Source organism: Marmota monax, unplaced genomic scaffold (genome assembly GCF_021218885.2).
Source record: "Marmota monax isolate L192 unplaced genomic scaffold, Marmota_monax_Labrador192_F-V1.1 WCK01_AAM20220418_F8-fsc00003, whole genome shotgun sequence".
Classification (NCBI taxonomy): domain Eukaryota; kingdom Metazoa; phylum Chordata; class Mammalia; order Rodentia; family Sciuridae; genus Marmota; species Marmota monax.
This window is the reverse complement of record NW_026694084.1, coordinates 15,615,289-15,631,562: the sequence shown is the minus strand read 5'-3', so window position 1 is coordinate 15,631,562 and position 16,274 is coordinate 15,615,289. Positions and strand designations below refer to the sequence as shown.

Here is a 16,274-nt window from a genome sequence, read left to right as displayed (position 1 = left end):
AAATGCCTATTTGATAGCCTCACTTCTACTAGCAATTATTTTTTAAGAAAAATAAATAAATAAAGTATTAAATTTTATGAAACAAAAAGTCACAGGTAAGAGTGATCTGACCAGTAGAAAATACATAAGACAGGCTAAAAAAAGAGAGAAAAACCATAAATGAAATGTGCTGAGTCTGAATGTAATAAATTAACAGAAGAACTTACTATCATCTCCAAGCTTAGAAGCATATTCATTAATTAACTCTTCTCCAACTTCCACAATTTGCTCACTATTTCTTGAGTTTTCTTCTCTCCATTTCCTCATTTTATCTCGCATTTCTGAAAACATAAGCTAGTTATTTTTTCGTATTATATATATACATACACACAAATGATAGACATAAAAACAACTGACAAAATGAAATCTACTATTTGTGTAAAGAAAATAAACTCATATTAATGTAGAAGTCTACCATATCTCCAAGTTGATAAAGTAGTACATAAATTGAATAGATCGTTTGGAAGAATGAAAAAGCATCAGAAGTGATCTATCTTTAAAAGTAATGAATGGCATGAATCTGCTACACAGATGCTTTTTCCTTGAAGCAACAGTGTGTCTTAACTTTTGGGGGAGTCATAGACCTTTCAGAGTTTGATAAAAGTCAAGGATTACTCTTCCAGAAAAATATAATTATCTATAGAAATTTTTAAATACTCAAGGTATTTTGAAGTTTACTCATTGATCCAGGAATATAAAAATTTCATTATAATTATTATATTAGACTATCAGCAATGAAGGAATATTCAACATAAATTTCCTTAATGTTACAGTGCCATGTAAGGAAGTAAAAGTAAAGGAAATCTTTTGTTATTTTTAAATGAGGAATAAAATAAATAATGTAAAATAAAGCCAAAAGCACTGACAAAAATAAAAATCAACAGAACAACTTTGCATATTATAATATAACAGGGAATTCTGCAAGTTTCAAAGAACAGCATTGCTATGGTGTGAATGTATCTTCCAAAGTTCATGTGTTGGAAATATAATCCCCAATGCAACCATGTTGAGAGGAAGAACCATAAAGAGGTGATTAAGTCATGAGGGCTCTACCTAATGAATAGACTATGTCATTATCACAGGAATGGGTTATTTATCACAAGAGTTGGTTTCTGATGACAGTATGAGTTTCAGCTCCCTACTCTTCTGCACATTGTTTTGTCCTACTGCTATGGAATAACACAAGCAAGGCCTCTGGTAGATGCAGACCTAGATCCTGGACTTCTACTCTCCAGAACTGTAAGTCAAATAAACTTCCCATTCATTAAAAAAAAGTCTGGGTTATTGTCATAGCAGCTCAAAACAGACTAAGAACTAATAATAATAGAAATACACACACACACACAAACACACACACACAAGCTATCTCATCTAGTCCCTTTTTTTCCCCCACAATATTAAGGACTGAATGTGCCTCCTCTCAATTCTTAATGCCCAATGTGATGATATTAGGAGGTGGCGCTTTTGGGGAGTTTATCAGTGCCTTTAAAAAGAGTAAGAGACAGGGCTGGGGTTGTGGCTCTGTAGCACTTGCAAGGCCCTGGGTTTGATCCTCAGCACTACATAAAAATAATAAAGTAAAGGTATTGTGTCCAACTACAACTAAAAAATAAATTTAAAACAGGTGTTAGGGACTGTGTCTTTTCTCTTTCCTCTACATTAGGTGAGGAGAAGTAGGCTTCCTACCCTTACTAAACACTGGCTCTTTGAGCACCTGCTTCTCAAATTTCCTAGCGTTGAGAACTATGTGGAATCAATATGTTTTATTTAGGATGTCCAGTCTATGGTATATTTGTTACAGTAGTCTGAAATGAGTAAAACACATAGTTTAAAATCAACCATCCGATTCATCACATACATGCTTTCTTATTACTCTCTGAAAATCTTACATATATTCTACACTTTGAAGTTATCACTTTCTTCCTTCTATAGACATACATGCTAGACAGATTTAAATAGTTGAATTGAATATTGTTGAACAGATGAGTTAAATGAACAGTACACTGGAGCTCTATATCATAAAAAGAAAACTTATCACAAAATGAATTTAATTTAAAAAAATGGCCCCAGAATTGGTAAAATCATGACAAATCATGAAAGAGTAATATACAGTTAATTTCTTCTTCTGAAACATATAAATCGGTTTATATTTTATTCTGCACAGAAATGACCTTGAACTAAGTTTTAAAGGTCAAAAAGGAGTTCATAAGGCAAATAAAGTAAATTTTCTTATTAAGAATTCCTGGGGCTGGGACTGTGGCTCAGTGGTAGAATGCTCATCTAGCATGCATGAGGTACTTCAGCAACACAGAAAAATAAAATAAATACTTTGTGTCCACCTATAACTAAAAAATAAATATTAAAAACAAAAAGGGAGGAGGAAGAGGAGGAGGAGGAGGAGGAGGAGGAAGAGGGCGGCCTAGCTGGGCGTGGTGGTGCATGCCTATAATCCCAGCAGCTCAGGAGGCAGTAGGATTGTGAGTTCAAAGCCACCCTCAGCAACAGCAAGGCACTAAGCAACTCAGGGAGACCCTGTCTCTAAATAAAAAAGAAGAAGAAAAAAGAACTCCTGAAGGGCTGGGGCAGTGGCTCAGTGGTGGGGCACTGTGTTTGATCCTCAGCACCACATAAAAACAAACAAAATAAAGGCATAATGTCCATCTACAACTACAAAAAAAAAAAAAAAAAAAAAACCCGCCTCCTGAAGCTGGGCATGGTGCTACACACCTGTAATCCCAGCAGCTCAGGAAGCTGAGAGGCAGAAGGATCGCAATTTCAAAGCCAGCCTCAGCAAAAGTGAGGTGCTAAAGCAACTCAGCAAGACCTTGTCTCAAAATAAAATACAAAATAGGGATGAGGATGTGGCTCAGGGGTTGAGTGTCCCTGAATTCAATCCCAGGGACCCAAACCCCTCACCCCCCCCCCAAATTGTGAAAGTTAAGGGGTTTGAGTCCCTGGGATTGAAAATACAGTGAAATCAGGAAATAAGAAGGTAGGAAGTAATAAATTAGGTTCTTAGTTGAAAATTTCTGAGCAAAAGAAAAACAACACGATTAGAGCTGTATGCTACAAAAATCACTGTGGTGCAGGCAAGCAAGCAAGCAAACCAACCAGAAGATCTACTAGAAGTAGTAAAAAGTTCAAAGAAACTAATCATGGAAAATGTATGATTAGTGAAACTGGTTTGAATAAAAACTCTTATCTTTTAAATGACCTCATCCAACTTAATGAAAATATATTTAAATTTCCACACTTATGGAGATAATACACCTAAAACTCGGGGATGTGTATTTGTGTGTATGTGTGTGTATATAAAGTTCTTAGCAAAGTATCTGTAGAGATTCAGATTGACATGACTGCAGCCACCTTGAGTCAACTGTCATGACTGCCTCTGATTAACCCTGGTCTGTTTTCCCCCCACATAGTTTTCCAGCATGCTATAAATAAATGAAACCAATAGAGTGGTATGTTGAGCTTTACTGACATGGACCCTGTCATCATTAGTTCCAGGTATGTGCCTGATATTCTTGATATTAGCTTAAGATAAAACAGGTACATTCCAGCTTTGATGAAGTTATTTTTTCTCTTATCTTCTTTCAAAGTCCCTGACCTCTGACCCAAATTGTGAGTATGCACATGGTTTTACTGCCATTCAGGATGGTGTTTCTGTCAATTAGCCCTCCAATAAACTTCACTTTGTGCAATCTTGGATCTGACTACCTCAGTTCTTTAGTCTCCCAGTACATCGGAGCCAGCTATTATACACTGGGTTGCTCTGAAAAATCTGGAACACAGTGTGAACTCATTAAGCATTAGCTCTCTCCAAATCAATGAAGTGATATAAACGATATGCAACAATTAAGCAATGGCAGCAGATATACAAAATGGAGAAAAATAAGTACAAATGATGTGAAGTATTTTTTTTTCTTCAAATTAGAAAGACTCTGGAAAGATGATGGCAGCTACAATGGCACTATCAATAGCTACAAGATCTACATGTACCAACATCTACACAGAAGGATGCTACAGGAAGCAATAAGTGGCAAGCTGATAAATTCCAAAACAGGAGAACTCCCAAAGAGCCAATACATATTCACTGCAAAGCACTAAGAGCTATTATGTGAAGAACATCTGAAACAAGAAGGACTCTGCTCTTGCCAATCCCAGCTGAGTGCAAGTAGAAAATGGCAAGAAGGACTGAACTCTCTGGAGCAGGTGGTCCTCTGACAAGCAGTCAGTCCTGACTGGTCAGGCCTCATTTTTAGGACAGGATTCCAAACAAAGGAAAGTGAAATCAAAATTCAGCAGCCCAAGATCAATAGGAAGCACCCCCCCCACCACCAAAAAAGAAAAAACTCAGAAAGCAAGAATACTACACCAAAAAAAAAAAAAAAAAAGAAAAAAAAGAAAAGGAAGCTCTCTGAGAATAAAAACTTTACTGAATGCCACACCTCACTTTAAAATCACAGGAAAACTAATTTCACATAAAAATGAGCAGCAGAAAAGTGTCAAGATCACACTTGTCAGTCTTGGATTTTGCATCCAGCTCCACTAATTTGTTTATAGTCAAGATAAATTATCAGACAACCTAATTTCTAAGACTTTCCCTTTTGATATGCAATAAGTTGATATACCTATTGATATATCCCTATGATTTTCACTCATTCATTCAAAAATGCATTGTTATTTTTATGACTTATGCTAGAAACATAAAAATGAAACCCAATTAAAAAGTTCACAAGCTAACAGAAAAATTGTAAACAATAAAAACACCCAAATGGTTCAATATTTCCATTTTTTGTGTCATTTTCTTTCTTTAGTTTTCTCTTCTACCCATGTAGTGGCAGTAGTAGACAGTGGTTAAGAATATGCTATACTCAAAACGCTTAGGTTCAAATTCCAGCTCTGCCACTTTGTAGCTGTGTGATATGAGCTGAGTTAATAACTTTGCCAGTCAACAGTTCTCATCTAAAAAAATGGAGATAAAAATATAATAATGGCATCATATGATTATTGTAGTGAGCACTGAGTAACATATTTAGTATAGCATGTGCTCAAAAACTTTTAGCTACTATTAATATTTTTCCTTCTACATCCTTCCCTATTTTCATGTACACTACTAATTCTCTTTTGGTTTTTGAACCAAGAGGTTTTAGAGCTTCTCCCTAAGACAATGGCACATTCTATAGCAGCAAATGCTTAGTCTTTTTTATAATTCCACCATCTCTGATTTTGCTCTTCACATTGCATTTAGATCAGGGGATTTAAACAGGGGTCAATAAACTATAGCCCCAGGGCCAAAATCTATAGCCACCTGCTTTGTAGTTTTATCAGAACCTATAGAGCCCTCTTTATTCAGATAATATCCATGGTTGTTTGTGTGTTACAATCACAGAGGGACAGTAAAGACAAACCATGTGGCACACAAAAACCACTAGTATTCACTATCTAGTACTTTCCAGGAAAAAATATGCCAACATCTGAGAGTAATAAGTAGCAGAAAGGGGAAAAGATCTACTGTTAAACAACCACTATTTAAATTCCAACTCTGCCATTGATTTGCACCAGCAAGGTGATCTTGGACCTATCATTTGACATTTCTAACACCTCAGCTATAAAATACAAAGGATCACAAGCCTGTCCTACAAATCTCTGATGAAACTTTTACATAAAGTAAAACCTGGATCTCTTATATTGTTGCTTGGATAATACAATTGTCTAAGGCTTTTTGTTTGTTTATAAGCTGATTTTTTATTATAGTTGGGAGGGCATGCACTCACCAATTCTTCATAGGCACATAGGCACCAATACTATCTTTCACAAATTTCACACATTTTCCTCATCTGCTTGGCCCTGAAGTTTAAGACTTTTAATATTAAGTAATTTATGTAGGGCATTTTACAAAACATAAAATGCCGCAAAATTTTAGTTACTTCGATTTTAAGGAAAAACAACTGATAACTGTTTCAGCCACTGGCTAGAAATAAAGGCTTTTCTAGCACTGTTTACTCAAGGGTGGGTTAAACTTTTTATTTTACCCTAAGTACCCCCACCAAGAGGTAAGCACCTCAAAATTAAGGTGGTTTTATTATATATGTGTAAAGTAAGCTGCTCACTGCTTACCTGAACAATTAACTGGGTAAACCATGTGGGGTCATCTAAAGACCAAAGGTTATGAGAGTGACTAGGATTATTCTGCTTATTCCTTCCATGAGGACTAGGTGTCACTGTGGTAAGACAACCAGTCTCTGAAAGATGGAAAAACACACCTGCTACTTACTCTGATGACTCTTAATTCAAAACTCCTTACTCCAATCCTATATTTTCTATACTTCACTTAATTATATATTCCCAAGTAATACAGATTCATTTACATGAAACATCATACTCCGTAAGATACCTGGGAGATAATAAATTTTAATTTATCCATAGTCCTATGAATTTGTCTAATTGGAGTAGTTACAGGATGTTGAAAAGACCCATTCTGAAAGAACAAGTCACCTGATTTGAAAAAAGGAAGAATTATTTTATTTTCATGTACAGAGAACTCAGCAAAAGAGTTTTTCAAACTCTATATTGCAACCCAGTAGTGGAATATGAAATCATTTTAGGGTACTTCTTGCAGCATTTGTGGGGGAGGGAATAAGACAGAATGAATAGAACAGAATGGAATGTTCATGCTAATACTTTTCAAGTGAAGTTCTAATTTCAACTTATACACATATATATGTGTATGAACATACTTGAAAGAGTTGTTTTCTAAAATTTATTTCTTGTAGATTGTGCAAATAACACTGTTGTAGGAAAGGGGATATGCTTTTTAAAAACATAATTTCAAAGAGCAGGTCTGTATCTCAAATAATGAGCAGGAGTTATATTATGAAGGGGGAAAGATAATGGTGCTATTAATTTTTCTAGGAAAAATGAAAAAAATAAGAAGTAGTGAAAATGCAGGTGTTAGAAGCAGTAGGTAGGAGGGGGAGGAGAAGTTAATTTTAAGTATTATCACAAAACATCCAGAAGATATGCCCTAAGATAACTGTGAATACGAATCTTCATTTAAAAATTAAACTTCAGGATATATTCTATGAACTCTGGGAACTTGCCTGTCTTGTTCAGCACTATATCCTCAAAAACTGTAATAGTGCTTGATAAAAAGCATTCAACTATATGTTTAATTAGTATGTTGTTTAGCATATTACAGGCTGATATTTACACCTGGGTGTTGAAAAGATTGTCTACCGAAGACATTTTACCCATTTTAGAGGTCTTCAAAACTGATGAGATCTCTGAATCATCTTTTCCCAAAAATATGCACACATAATCTTAATTTTGCACGTAAGTTCATGAAGTTTACAGACCATATAACATGCCTGCACAGATCAAGAATCTACAGATCTCAAGTTTAATAACCAACCTAATGACATGACATATTAAAAAGAGGGCTACAGAAGGAATCCCTGAGGAATCAGGAAAAAAAAAAAGAAGAAAGTGGATGTAAGGAACTCAGTAGAGGAAAGATGTGAAAAGAAAAGAACCTGGAAGAATGTTATTAAGAAAGCATGGAGGAAAAAAGCAAGTTAAGAACTTTTCATAGAGTGATCTACACTAGCAAATGTAGTACAGATGTATAAAACACAAACATTTGAGTTGACATTAGATTTTCTTAGAGACCTTAGAGAAGAGGTATGGGGTGGAAACCAAATTGTGGTTACTGAGAGAATGAACAAAAAAAGATGAAGCAGGAACAGTGAGCATGAACAAGTGAAATTCTCTTAAACATAATATTAAAAATTTTTTCAACAAATACTCATTTAGTGTCTATTACATGTCAGGCAACTGTGCTAGGTATCCTATCTACATCCTGCCTAACAATATAGTCTCAAGAAATTTGACAACTCTATTACAACTCTAAATTCTCTTTCCCACATCCAAAGTTCCAATCAATAAATTTCTTTATGTAACAGATGCTTTGAAGTGGCTGAATTAATAAGCCATAAATTCCATATCTCTGTACAGTTTGTTAGAGACTTGGAAAGTACTAGACAGGTAATAAATTATCCTATTACAAGAATTACATTATTCTTTCAACTAACCAATTCATGATGTTATTCAATGGAATTCCTAAGGACACACCTCTGAAACTACTCTCCTCCAAATCTCTCTGAGACCTTTCATTGACCTCATACATCCTAAAAAAATCTGTTATTCTGAGTCTCTGAAATAAAAATCTAGAGAACTCATTTCTTAAAATTCCCTTAAAACAGTTTTAATTCTGAAAAAGTCTAAACCTTCACTGAACAAGTGAACAAACCATATACTATTAGTTGAGTTGCCTAAGTTCACCTAAGATACTAAAGAAATATATCCAACACTAAAAAAATGATTCTTAGTTATATTTTGGGACAATCTGTTAATGTTTATCATTAATCCCATTAATAATTCATTCAGTCAATAAACAATCAGAGTTCCTCCCAAATGTCCAACTCTAATGACATGACAGTGAACAAAACTAGAGTGGTTACTTTCATTCTAGGAGAGATAAAATTTTAAAACTTAACTGGGTAAGTATTTCAATGGCATGAAAACACATGACCCAGGGGCAAGTTTTGATTTTTTTCTTTATTCTTTCTTTTTTTTTTTTTCCTAAATTTTGATAGAGGGATGGGGAAGGGGGTGAGGTTAAGGAGGGCTCTCTGTAGTACCGGATTTCTGAGAAGAATTCTGAGAAATTATAAAGTCTAACAGAGCTAAGAGTGAGCTATACTAAACATACCTTAACAATATCACTTTTGAAAAATTATGAAACATTTGAAAAACTTTTTAAAAATATTAAAGAAAACAGTCACATATTTCCCATCTGGCTGAAAGGATATAACCTGACAAGTCTTTTAAAGTTATTCACAGGTTTGTCTTCTCCATTAGACTGTGATTCTATGAAGTAGGGACTGTCTTACTTGAAATATGCAAGATCTAACACTAAGCATTTAAGACTTCTGTTTAATATAATGCATTCCTTCAGTACCAGCAGAAATATTCATGTGCCACAAGCCACAAAACCAATATATTATCTATACTATTGAATGCACTGTAAGCGTAAAGAAATTTTGTCTTTTCCCTTACATGTCTGCAACTTCATAATACTTAGAAATTTATTCATGATCAAACAGTAAATATAATTTTCAGTCCACATGTCATTAGGCCATTATTTAAGCATCCCACAAAGGCATTCATTGAACAAACTAGCTACTGAAATCTGCTGAACTATGTTAAAGGCTGGCAATGTGAATTTCAATAACATAAACTTCATGCTTTAATGAAATTCAAGTTTCTTAAGCAGGTCTCCCACGAAAGTTTCTAAAATGGGGGGGGGGGGGAATCTTTCTTGCAGAATGGATTCTGTTTTTGGATTTAAAAACACTCTGCCCTAAATCAACCAAGGATGAGACACAAGAATGCCACACGTGATCACCTGTCCAAGAGTTAACAGTTATTTTCCCCTTTAGAATAGGATTTACTGGTAGGGAATAGATACAAAATGGTATGGAGTGTGTAAAAGTGATTTGAGGGAAGAGTGGGATAGAGAATAAAAAGCACAGAAATTTAAAACCCTGTTTTGAAAAAATAACAATTTTTTCATCGGTCTTCTACACACTTTTTCTGCACAGACTTGAAAGACTTCCAAACACTTGACAACACAAGGCCTTACAGACCCTGTACTTCTTGGCTTCAAAGAAGCTTCAACAATCCACTCTCCCGCCCCCTCCACGCCGCCCAGGAACCACAGAAAAAGTGTGACATCCTTAACTCCAAGTCGCTCCGGCCTCATAAATGGAAGCTGCGCCGGACCGCTGGACTGGCGCGGAGGTAGGGAGGTCAGTCATTCTTTAAACAGTGGGGAATGCCAGAGTCAGTGGCCCGGCCAAGGAAAGGGTCAGCCTCAACCTCTTCTTCAGCTTGGCCCGTCCAGTGAGAGCTCCGGTGCCAAAGACCGGAGAACCCACCTGTCCGAGCATAGTGGGTGCTTCCGAACAATTCCCCAGAGCTTTGGGTGGTTTTGTGCCCGCCCCTCCCGAAATTACCTTCCCAAGTGACATCGTAAAGCTCTGAGACCTTCGCCATCTTCCTAGAACCTAGAGGCAGCGGGGTAAGAGAGCGGGCAGACGCAGTCACGTGACCTGCGACCGGGCGGTAGTGAATTACGAAGCCATTTCTCATTGGCCGAGAAAACGGAGTGGGTGGCATCCGCCGCGCACGTGCACGCAATTCTACGGAAGGGCTTTCGGAAGAAGGGGGCGGAGTTAGCCGGGCCGTGCGCGGTGCGTCAGGAGCCTGCGGAACCTGAGGCAACCGGCCTGTCGTCCGAGCAGATTTGGGGTGAGGTGTCGTATTGACCCGAGATTTTTATCATTTTTATCGGTGGTGCCCACCACTCCCTGTTTGTTTTTTTTTTTTTTTTTAAATACATGGGCTTATTCATTATCTTTATAGTCCCCAGTCAGTACTTCAGGACTGGTTGCAGTGTTCTGCCCAAATAACCTTCTCTCTCCCCAACTTTTTTCTTTCCCTAATGGTATTCGCTTCCCATTTACTTTTTAAGGTTGAACTAAACAGAAATACTCCAAAAATTTTATTAAATCTCTTTAAAGGGCTAAGTGGGATACTCGCCCTTTACGCTTTATGTTCACGTGAATGCTCTCCTACCGACCATATTGCATGGAATTATGCCTGTCTGCCGCCACTCTAGTTATGAATCTCCTTAAGCGGCCAATTGTTAGTGCTTGTAAATAATGAATGAAGGCACAAGTGAGACTTTCACAGCTCCTAAACTTTGCTCCACCTGTTTACTGCGAGGGGGAAACCCTCTTTTGAAGCCGCATTCAGGAACCTTTGGACCTATTCTTGAGCTAAGGAGAAATGTCTGGATTGCAAGCAAGAAATTAGAGGGTCCAAAGCATATATTTAGTATTTTAAACAATAAGAATATTAAATATTAAATTTTAGCGGGGGATGTAAAGTGAGAAAAGAAGACTTAAAAATTCCTGCAAAACAGCCATAGTTAGGGGTTAATGAATAAGATGCAATCAAAATTTGAGAAGGAAAGAAGAAAAAAGGAGTTCTGTCCCACAAGCTTAGAGAGTAAGAGTTTATTTTTACCAGCTTTATTGAAATATAATTGACAAATTAAAACTTGTGTATGTTTAAGGTATACGATGATGGGTGGTTTGATATAAATATACATTTTTAAATGATTCACAATCAGATGAATACATCATTCTCCTCCCTCGGTTACTGTGTGTGTTTGCATATGTATGAATGTGGGGGAGAGGGTGAGAATACTTAGTATCTATTCTGTTAATAAATTTCAAGTTTACCATACAGTGTATTCACTATACTGTTATTCATTATACTGTTCATTAGGTCCTCATCTTATAACCAAAAGTTTGTACCCTTTAACCTACATTTCCTCATACCCAGTCCCTGGCAACCTCAGTTTGCTTTTTGTTTGGAAGGAAAAAGAGAAAAATCAATGCCATCTGCCACAAAGAAGTCACATAAGGACAGAAAAGACTAGTGAATTTATGGACTTAGATTCTGAATGAGCTTCATTCTCTCCAGACTAAGTAGACTTTTTAAAAGTCCTTCATTCAAAAATTAAAACATATTCCCCTCAAAGATTCACATTCTCCTAATGTTCCAATAAAATGATCTGGTGTAATGGGGAGAACAACGACTCACATTTGAACCCAGACCTTACCAGTTAACAGCTGGGTGACTTTCAGCCAGTATCTCTGAGCATCAGAGACACTCATATGTAAAAAGTCAAGAATGTATAAAAAGTTAACAACCTTAAGTTGTTGTCCAGATTAAAAGAATTATTGCAACTAAAGTCTTGTTTCTATAACTACTATTATATTGTGATGATCCCTAAATTCATAAATCATACCCAAGCCCAGTTCTATTTGCTTGACATATTCACTTAGATGAACAGCTAATATGCAAGTAGAACTCTAAGTTGCTGCTGCTATCTCTAGCACTCCCACCTTGCTTTTCCTCATCACAGATAAAACCATCTAGTTGTACAAGCTAAAGTTATAGGAGTTATCCTTGATTCCCTTCTTTACTATCCTCTCCATATTCATGTTATCAGCACATTGTATATTTAACTTCCAAAACATTCCACAAATCATCTACCTCTTTTGATCTCCACTAGCTTCCAGCTTAATCCAAGTCACAGTCTCTTGCCTGAATGACTGATATCTCATAACCAACTTTGTTTCATTCTATGTAAAATCTGTTTTGTGTACAACAGCTGTATGTTTAAAGTCCTCAGATGGCTCCGTATGGCAATGAAAATGTGTTCCAAAAGCTTTACTATGTTCTTATTCATTCTGGCTTGCATGTACCTCCCTATCTCACCTACTGTTCCATCTCTCTTCACTAGTTCCCAGCTATGTTCACCTATTTGCAATTCCTCAAACTTGCTTAGCTCCTATCTGCCTTGGGTCTGGCATTTTCCTTGCTGTTCCCTTTTCCTATATGTTCTTCTCCAGAGCTTTAAGTGATCATCTTCCTTTAGCCATTCCTATCTACTCAGAGAAACCTTTTCTGACCATTCAATAAAAAATAGTCCCTAGTTAATACCTGTAATCGTTACGACACTTAACACTAGGCCGACTTTGTCATTTTAATCTTGCAGCATCAAGCCTAGAAAAATACCTAGTGCATGCATAGTAAATATTTCTTGAATGAATGAATGAATGAAGTAGATAAAATAAATGATGGCTTCTAGTGGATATATTAAGGATAATATTTCATGATAGTATACACATGAACTCCATTTTGTTAAAAATAAGATGTTTTCTTTTTGTATCTGATGCTTTCCTAAAAATTATAAATTCAACCAATGCAGGGACCATACCAATTCATTTTTATATCTCCCAACTTTTTACCATAGTATGTGGCATACAAGAGGTGCTTAATATTTTCACTAAATTGTTGATGTCTAAAATTTTGTTACAGTTTGTGAGGGAGTTGCTGCCCTTGGGATAAAGAAGAAAGTATATTTTAAAGATTTTAAGGAATTTTAAAGTTTACAAATAATTGAGGAAATACTTTCTTAATCACTTCAACTAAATGTAGCTAGCTACTATTGTCTGTTAAGCAATAAGCATATGACACTAAGTTAAAAGAAATAATTCAAACTTTTAGGCTGGAAAGGATTTTATTTTGGAAATAGACATGATTATTTAGAATAACATTTTTCAAACTTTTTTTTTTTGCCTACAGTGCATACTAAAGAGTGCATTTTAGGTTGTCACATGCTGTATGTACATATATTTGAAATTGAAAATTTAGACTATTATCATTTCTATATATTTTCTATTCAAATTTAGTCAATTCTTTTTCTAAAAATACTGGTGTGATACACCAATGAGGTTATGACCCATAGTTTAAATACACAAATGAACATTTTATGTATTTCCTAATCTCAAAACCTGAAATGAATGATTTGCCCAAGTTCTTTCCACTAGTAGGTAAGATGGGTTATTCATGTGGAGATGATTCGTTAGATCATAGATGAAATTTGAAATATTTATGAGAAAAATATACTGAAGGGAAATTTTGTCACCAATACTATTCTTCCAAGTGGGAAAAGTGATTATTTATAGATTGCAACATTTTATGTCTAATAAAACTTGCCTTCCTCAGGAACATTCAGGAAAAATTGTTATGTCAGTGACAAAAAATACTTTATTATAACTGCAAATAAAAAAGAAATCTCTTCTATAAATAAAATTATGACCCTGAAAACATAAACATCTATTGTATTTTTTAAGCCATCTTTATGGAATGTACTCAGAAACTTTCTTTTTTTTTTTTTTTTTTTTTTTTTTTGTGGTGCTGGGGATTAGAACACAGGGCCTTGTGATGTAAGACAAGCATTCTGCCAACTCAGCTGTATCCCCAGCCCATTTATAGGATGTTCTCAAAGCTAGCTTCTCTGACTACAGAATATTGCCAACAAATCCTAAGGAAATGTCTATTCATCCAAATATTAGGTTATATTAATAGCCACATTATGAATAAAATGTGTCAAATATGATGTGAAGCATTATCTCATTTATTGTAAAATGTGTTTTTTAGGTGAAGCTGTACTGTGATTTGGATGTTTTTTCTACCTGGTTATGTTTGAGTGTTAGAATGACAGTAAATCAGAATGAACTGGTATAAGACAGGAATAACTTGGGCATAAGCCCCCATTTTCTTGAAATGGGATAAACTTTGATTATTTATTGAGCCAAATTGGCCCACAAAGAATTTTAGAATCATCTCTTTTATGGTTTACTTAATTCAATTAATATCTTCAGACATAAAGAATAAAGCAGCATCTTAAATTTAATAAACTTTATGGCATGTATTCAATGTACATTATTTAACAAGACAGTACAATAGTATTTTAATTGATTTTTGTAATATTTAGAATCTTCCTCAAATCGTTTATTTAGAATCTTATGTCTGCTTTGTTCTGTTTTAATCATAGTGAATTAAAGTGCCCCATGTTATATAGCACAGTTTATAACCTCTATTTGCCATGACAATTATCCATCAAAGTAAATTGTTTTCATTTGAACTCTCATATAAATTTACCACAGCTTTTAAATCATATTATTATTTTGAATTGGTGGATCATAACCATAATCCCTTTTTTTAATTTACAGGAAAATAGTACTTATTTAATCTTCATTTCATGTCAATAGATTTTCACTCTGACATGCCATGGAAAGAAATTTTCCAGTTTTCCTTGGAGATTTATTTACCAAAAGCCAGATTAGCATAAATCGTTTTAGGAATTTATTGGACATTGTTTTTAATTATACTTTTAGTGGATTCGATTATTAATGCGGTCCTCCAGAACAAACACCTATACCCTCTTTGCTGGCCGAACTGTAGCACTTTGGTACTTCTAGTTTTTTTTGTGTTTGCTATCATTTGCAATGTGTATATTTTTAAATTTACCAGCCATTTTATATCTGATTATATTATTTTAGAAGGCAAAAGAGAGCCTCTGGGAAACATTTCTAGTGAGATCATTTTGGTCCTTTTACATAGAATTCACGAACTGATAATTATACCTCTGTGCCATAGTTTTAAGAGTGAAGAGGAAAGTACCTCCAGAAGGAGTATTCCCAGATTTTTTCCCACATGCACAATAAATTAGAGATGTTTCTTTCTTTAGAACATACTTAAGAGTCCAGTTTTTCAAATGTTTAATTTCTCCCATAGTGCGTATTCTGTTAAGACACACATATACATCTGTATAAATTTAACACGCTCTTATGTAAAAATGTATATTCAGAAACATCCATTATTGGATACCAAATATTCCTAAATTCTACTACTGTGACCTGGTGGTCTCCAGAGACCTTCTAGATTCTACTTTTTACAATAGGACTGTAGATTAATTCTTTACTTGAAAATGTCCAGAAAGGTATTTATTCCCAATAAATGGCAAATGCATGCAAAAATATATTAAATGTCAACATACATATGCTATAATTATATGTTTTCAACTAAAGATGTGACTTTAATTTTTGAACTACCTGTACCTACAAATGAATAAATTATTCTTTTAGACCTATAGTTGAGAGCTATCTACTCTGGTCACTAGGTGATTGGCCATTTATTTTCTGGTCATCTTTTTCTTTCAGTGGTCATACTGATCACTTTTGGCTAAAATTATCTTAAAGACCAGTAGTCACATTGGGCATAAAGTCTTCATATTATTAATTATGTGTCCTTTTGCATACAGGAGGGCTTAGTTAAACCCATGTGTTTTTTTGGGGAAAACACTTAATTTCCTGGAATAGTGTCTTTAAAAAGACTGTCCATCGCCTAAATTCATTCTACCAATCCCATGATACATCACCCCTTCATTCCTTAGAAAACAACACAATCTCAATTTTTTTTAAAAAAAAGTATAGAACATATTTTTTAACTCATATAATAAAATTCTTTTCTTAAAACTGAGATAAGGAACAATATAGATAATATTTTGGAAATTGCCACTTGATTCAAATGACTGCCATCTGACTAGATATTGCTTCAGCATTATAATACTCTTTTTTTCTCATATCCATTAAGTTTACGTTATACATTTATTTTGAATCTTTAACTAATAGGCTTGAACAATTTCTAGTTTACGGGAAGAGAGGTGGGGGAGGTGTGATTTC

The 16,274-nt window shown here is 35.0% G+C and overlaps 1 protein-coding gene across 2 annotated transcripts in view; it reads right to left on the bottom strand.

Annotated features, from left to right (window-relative positions):
• Emc2 (ER membrane protein complex subunit 2) overlaps window positions 1-10,249 on the bottom strand; it is a 71,662-nt gene extending 61,413 nt beyond the window's left edge. For both annotated transcript variants that reach the window (XM_058585679.1, XM_046464769.2), the window contains exons 1-2: window positions 10,122-10,249; window positions 207-320 (exon numbers count right to left, since the gene is read on the bottom strand). In XM_058585679.1, the coding sequence (XP_058441662.1) occupies window positions 207-320; window positions 10,122-10,161 (154 nt within the window). In that variant the 5' untranslated portion in view covers window positions 10,162-10,249. The remainder of the gene's footprint in view (window positions 1-206; window positions 321-10,121) is intronic.
• Between the last annotated feature and the right edge of the window lie 6,025 nt (window positions 10,250-16,274).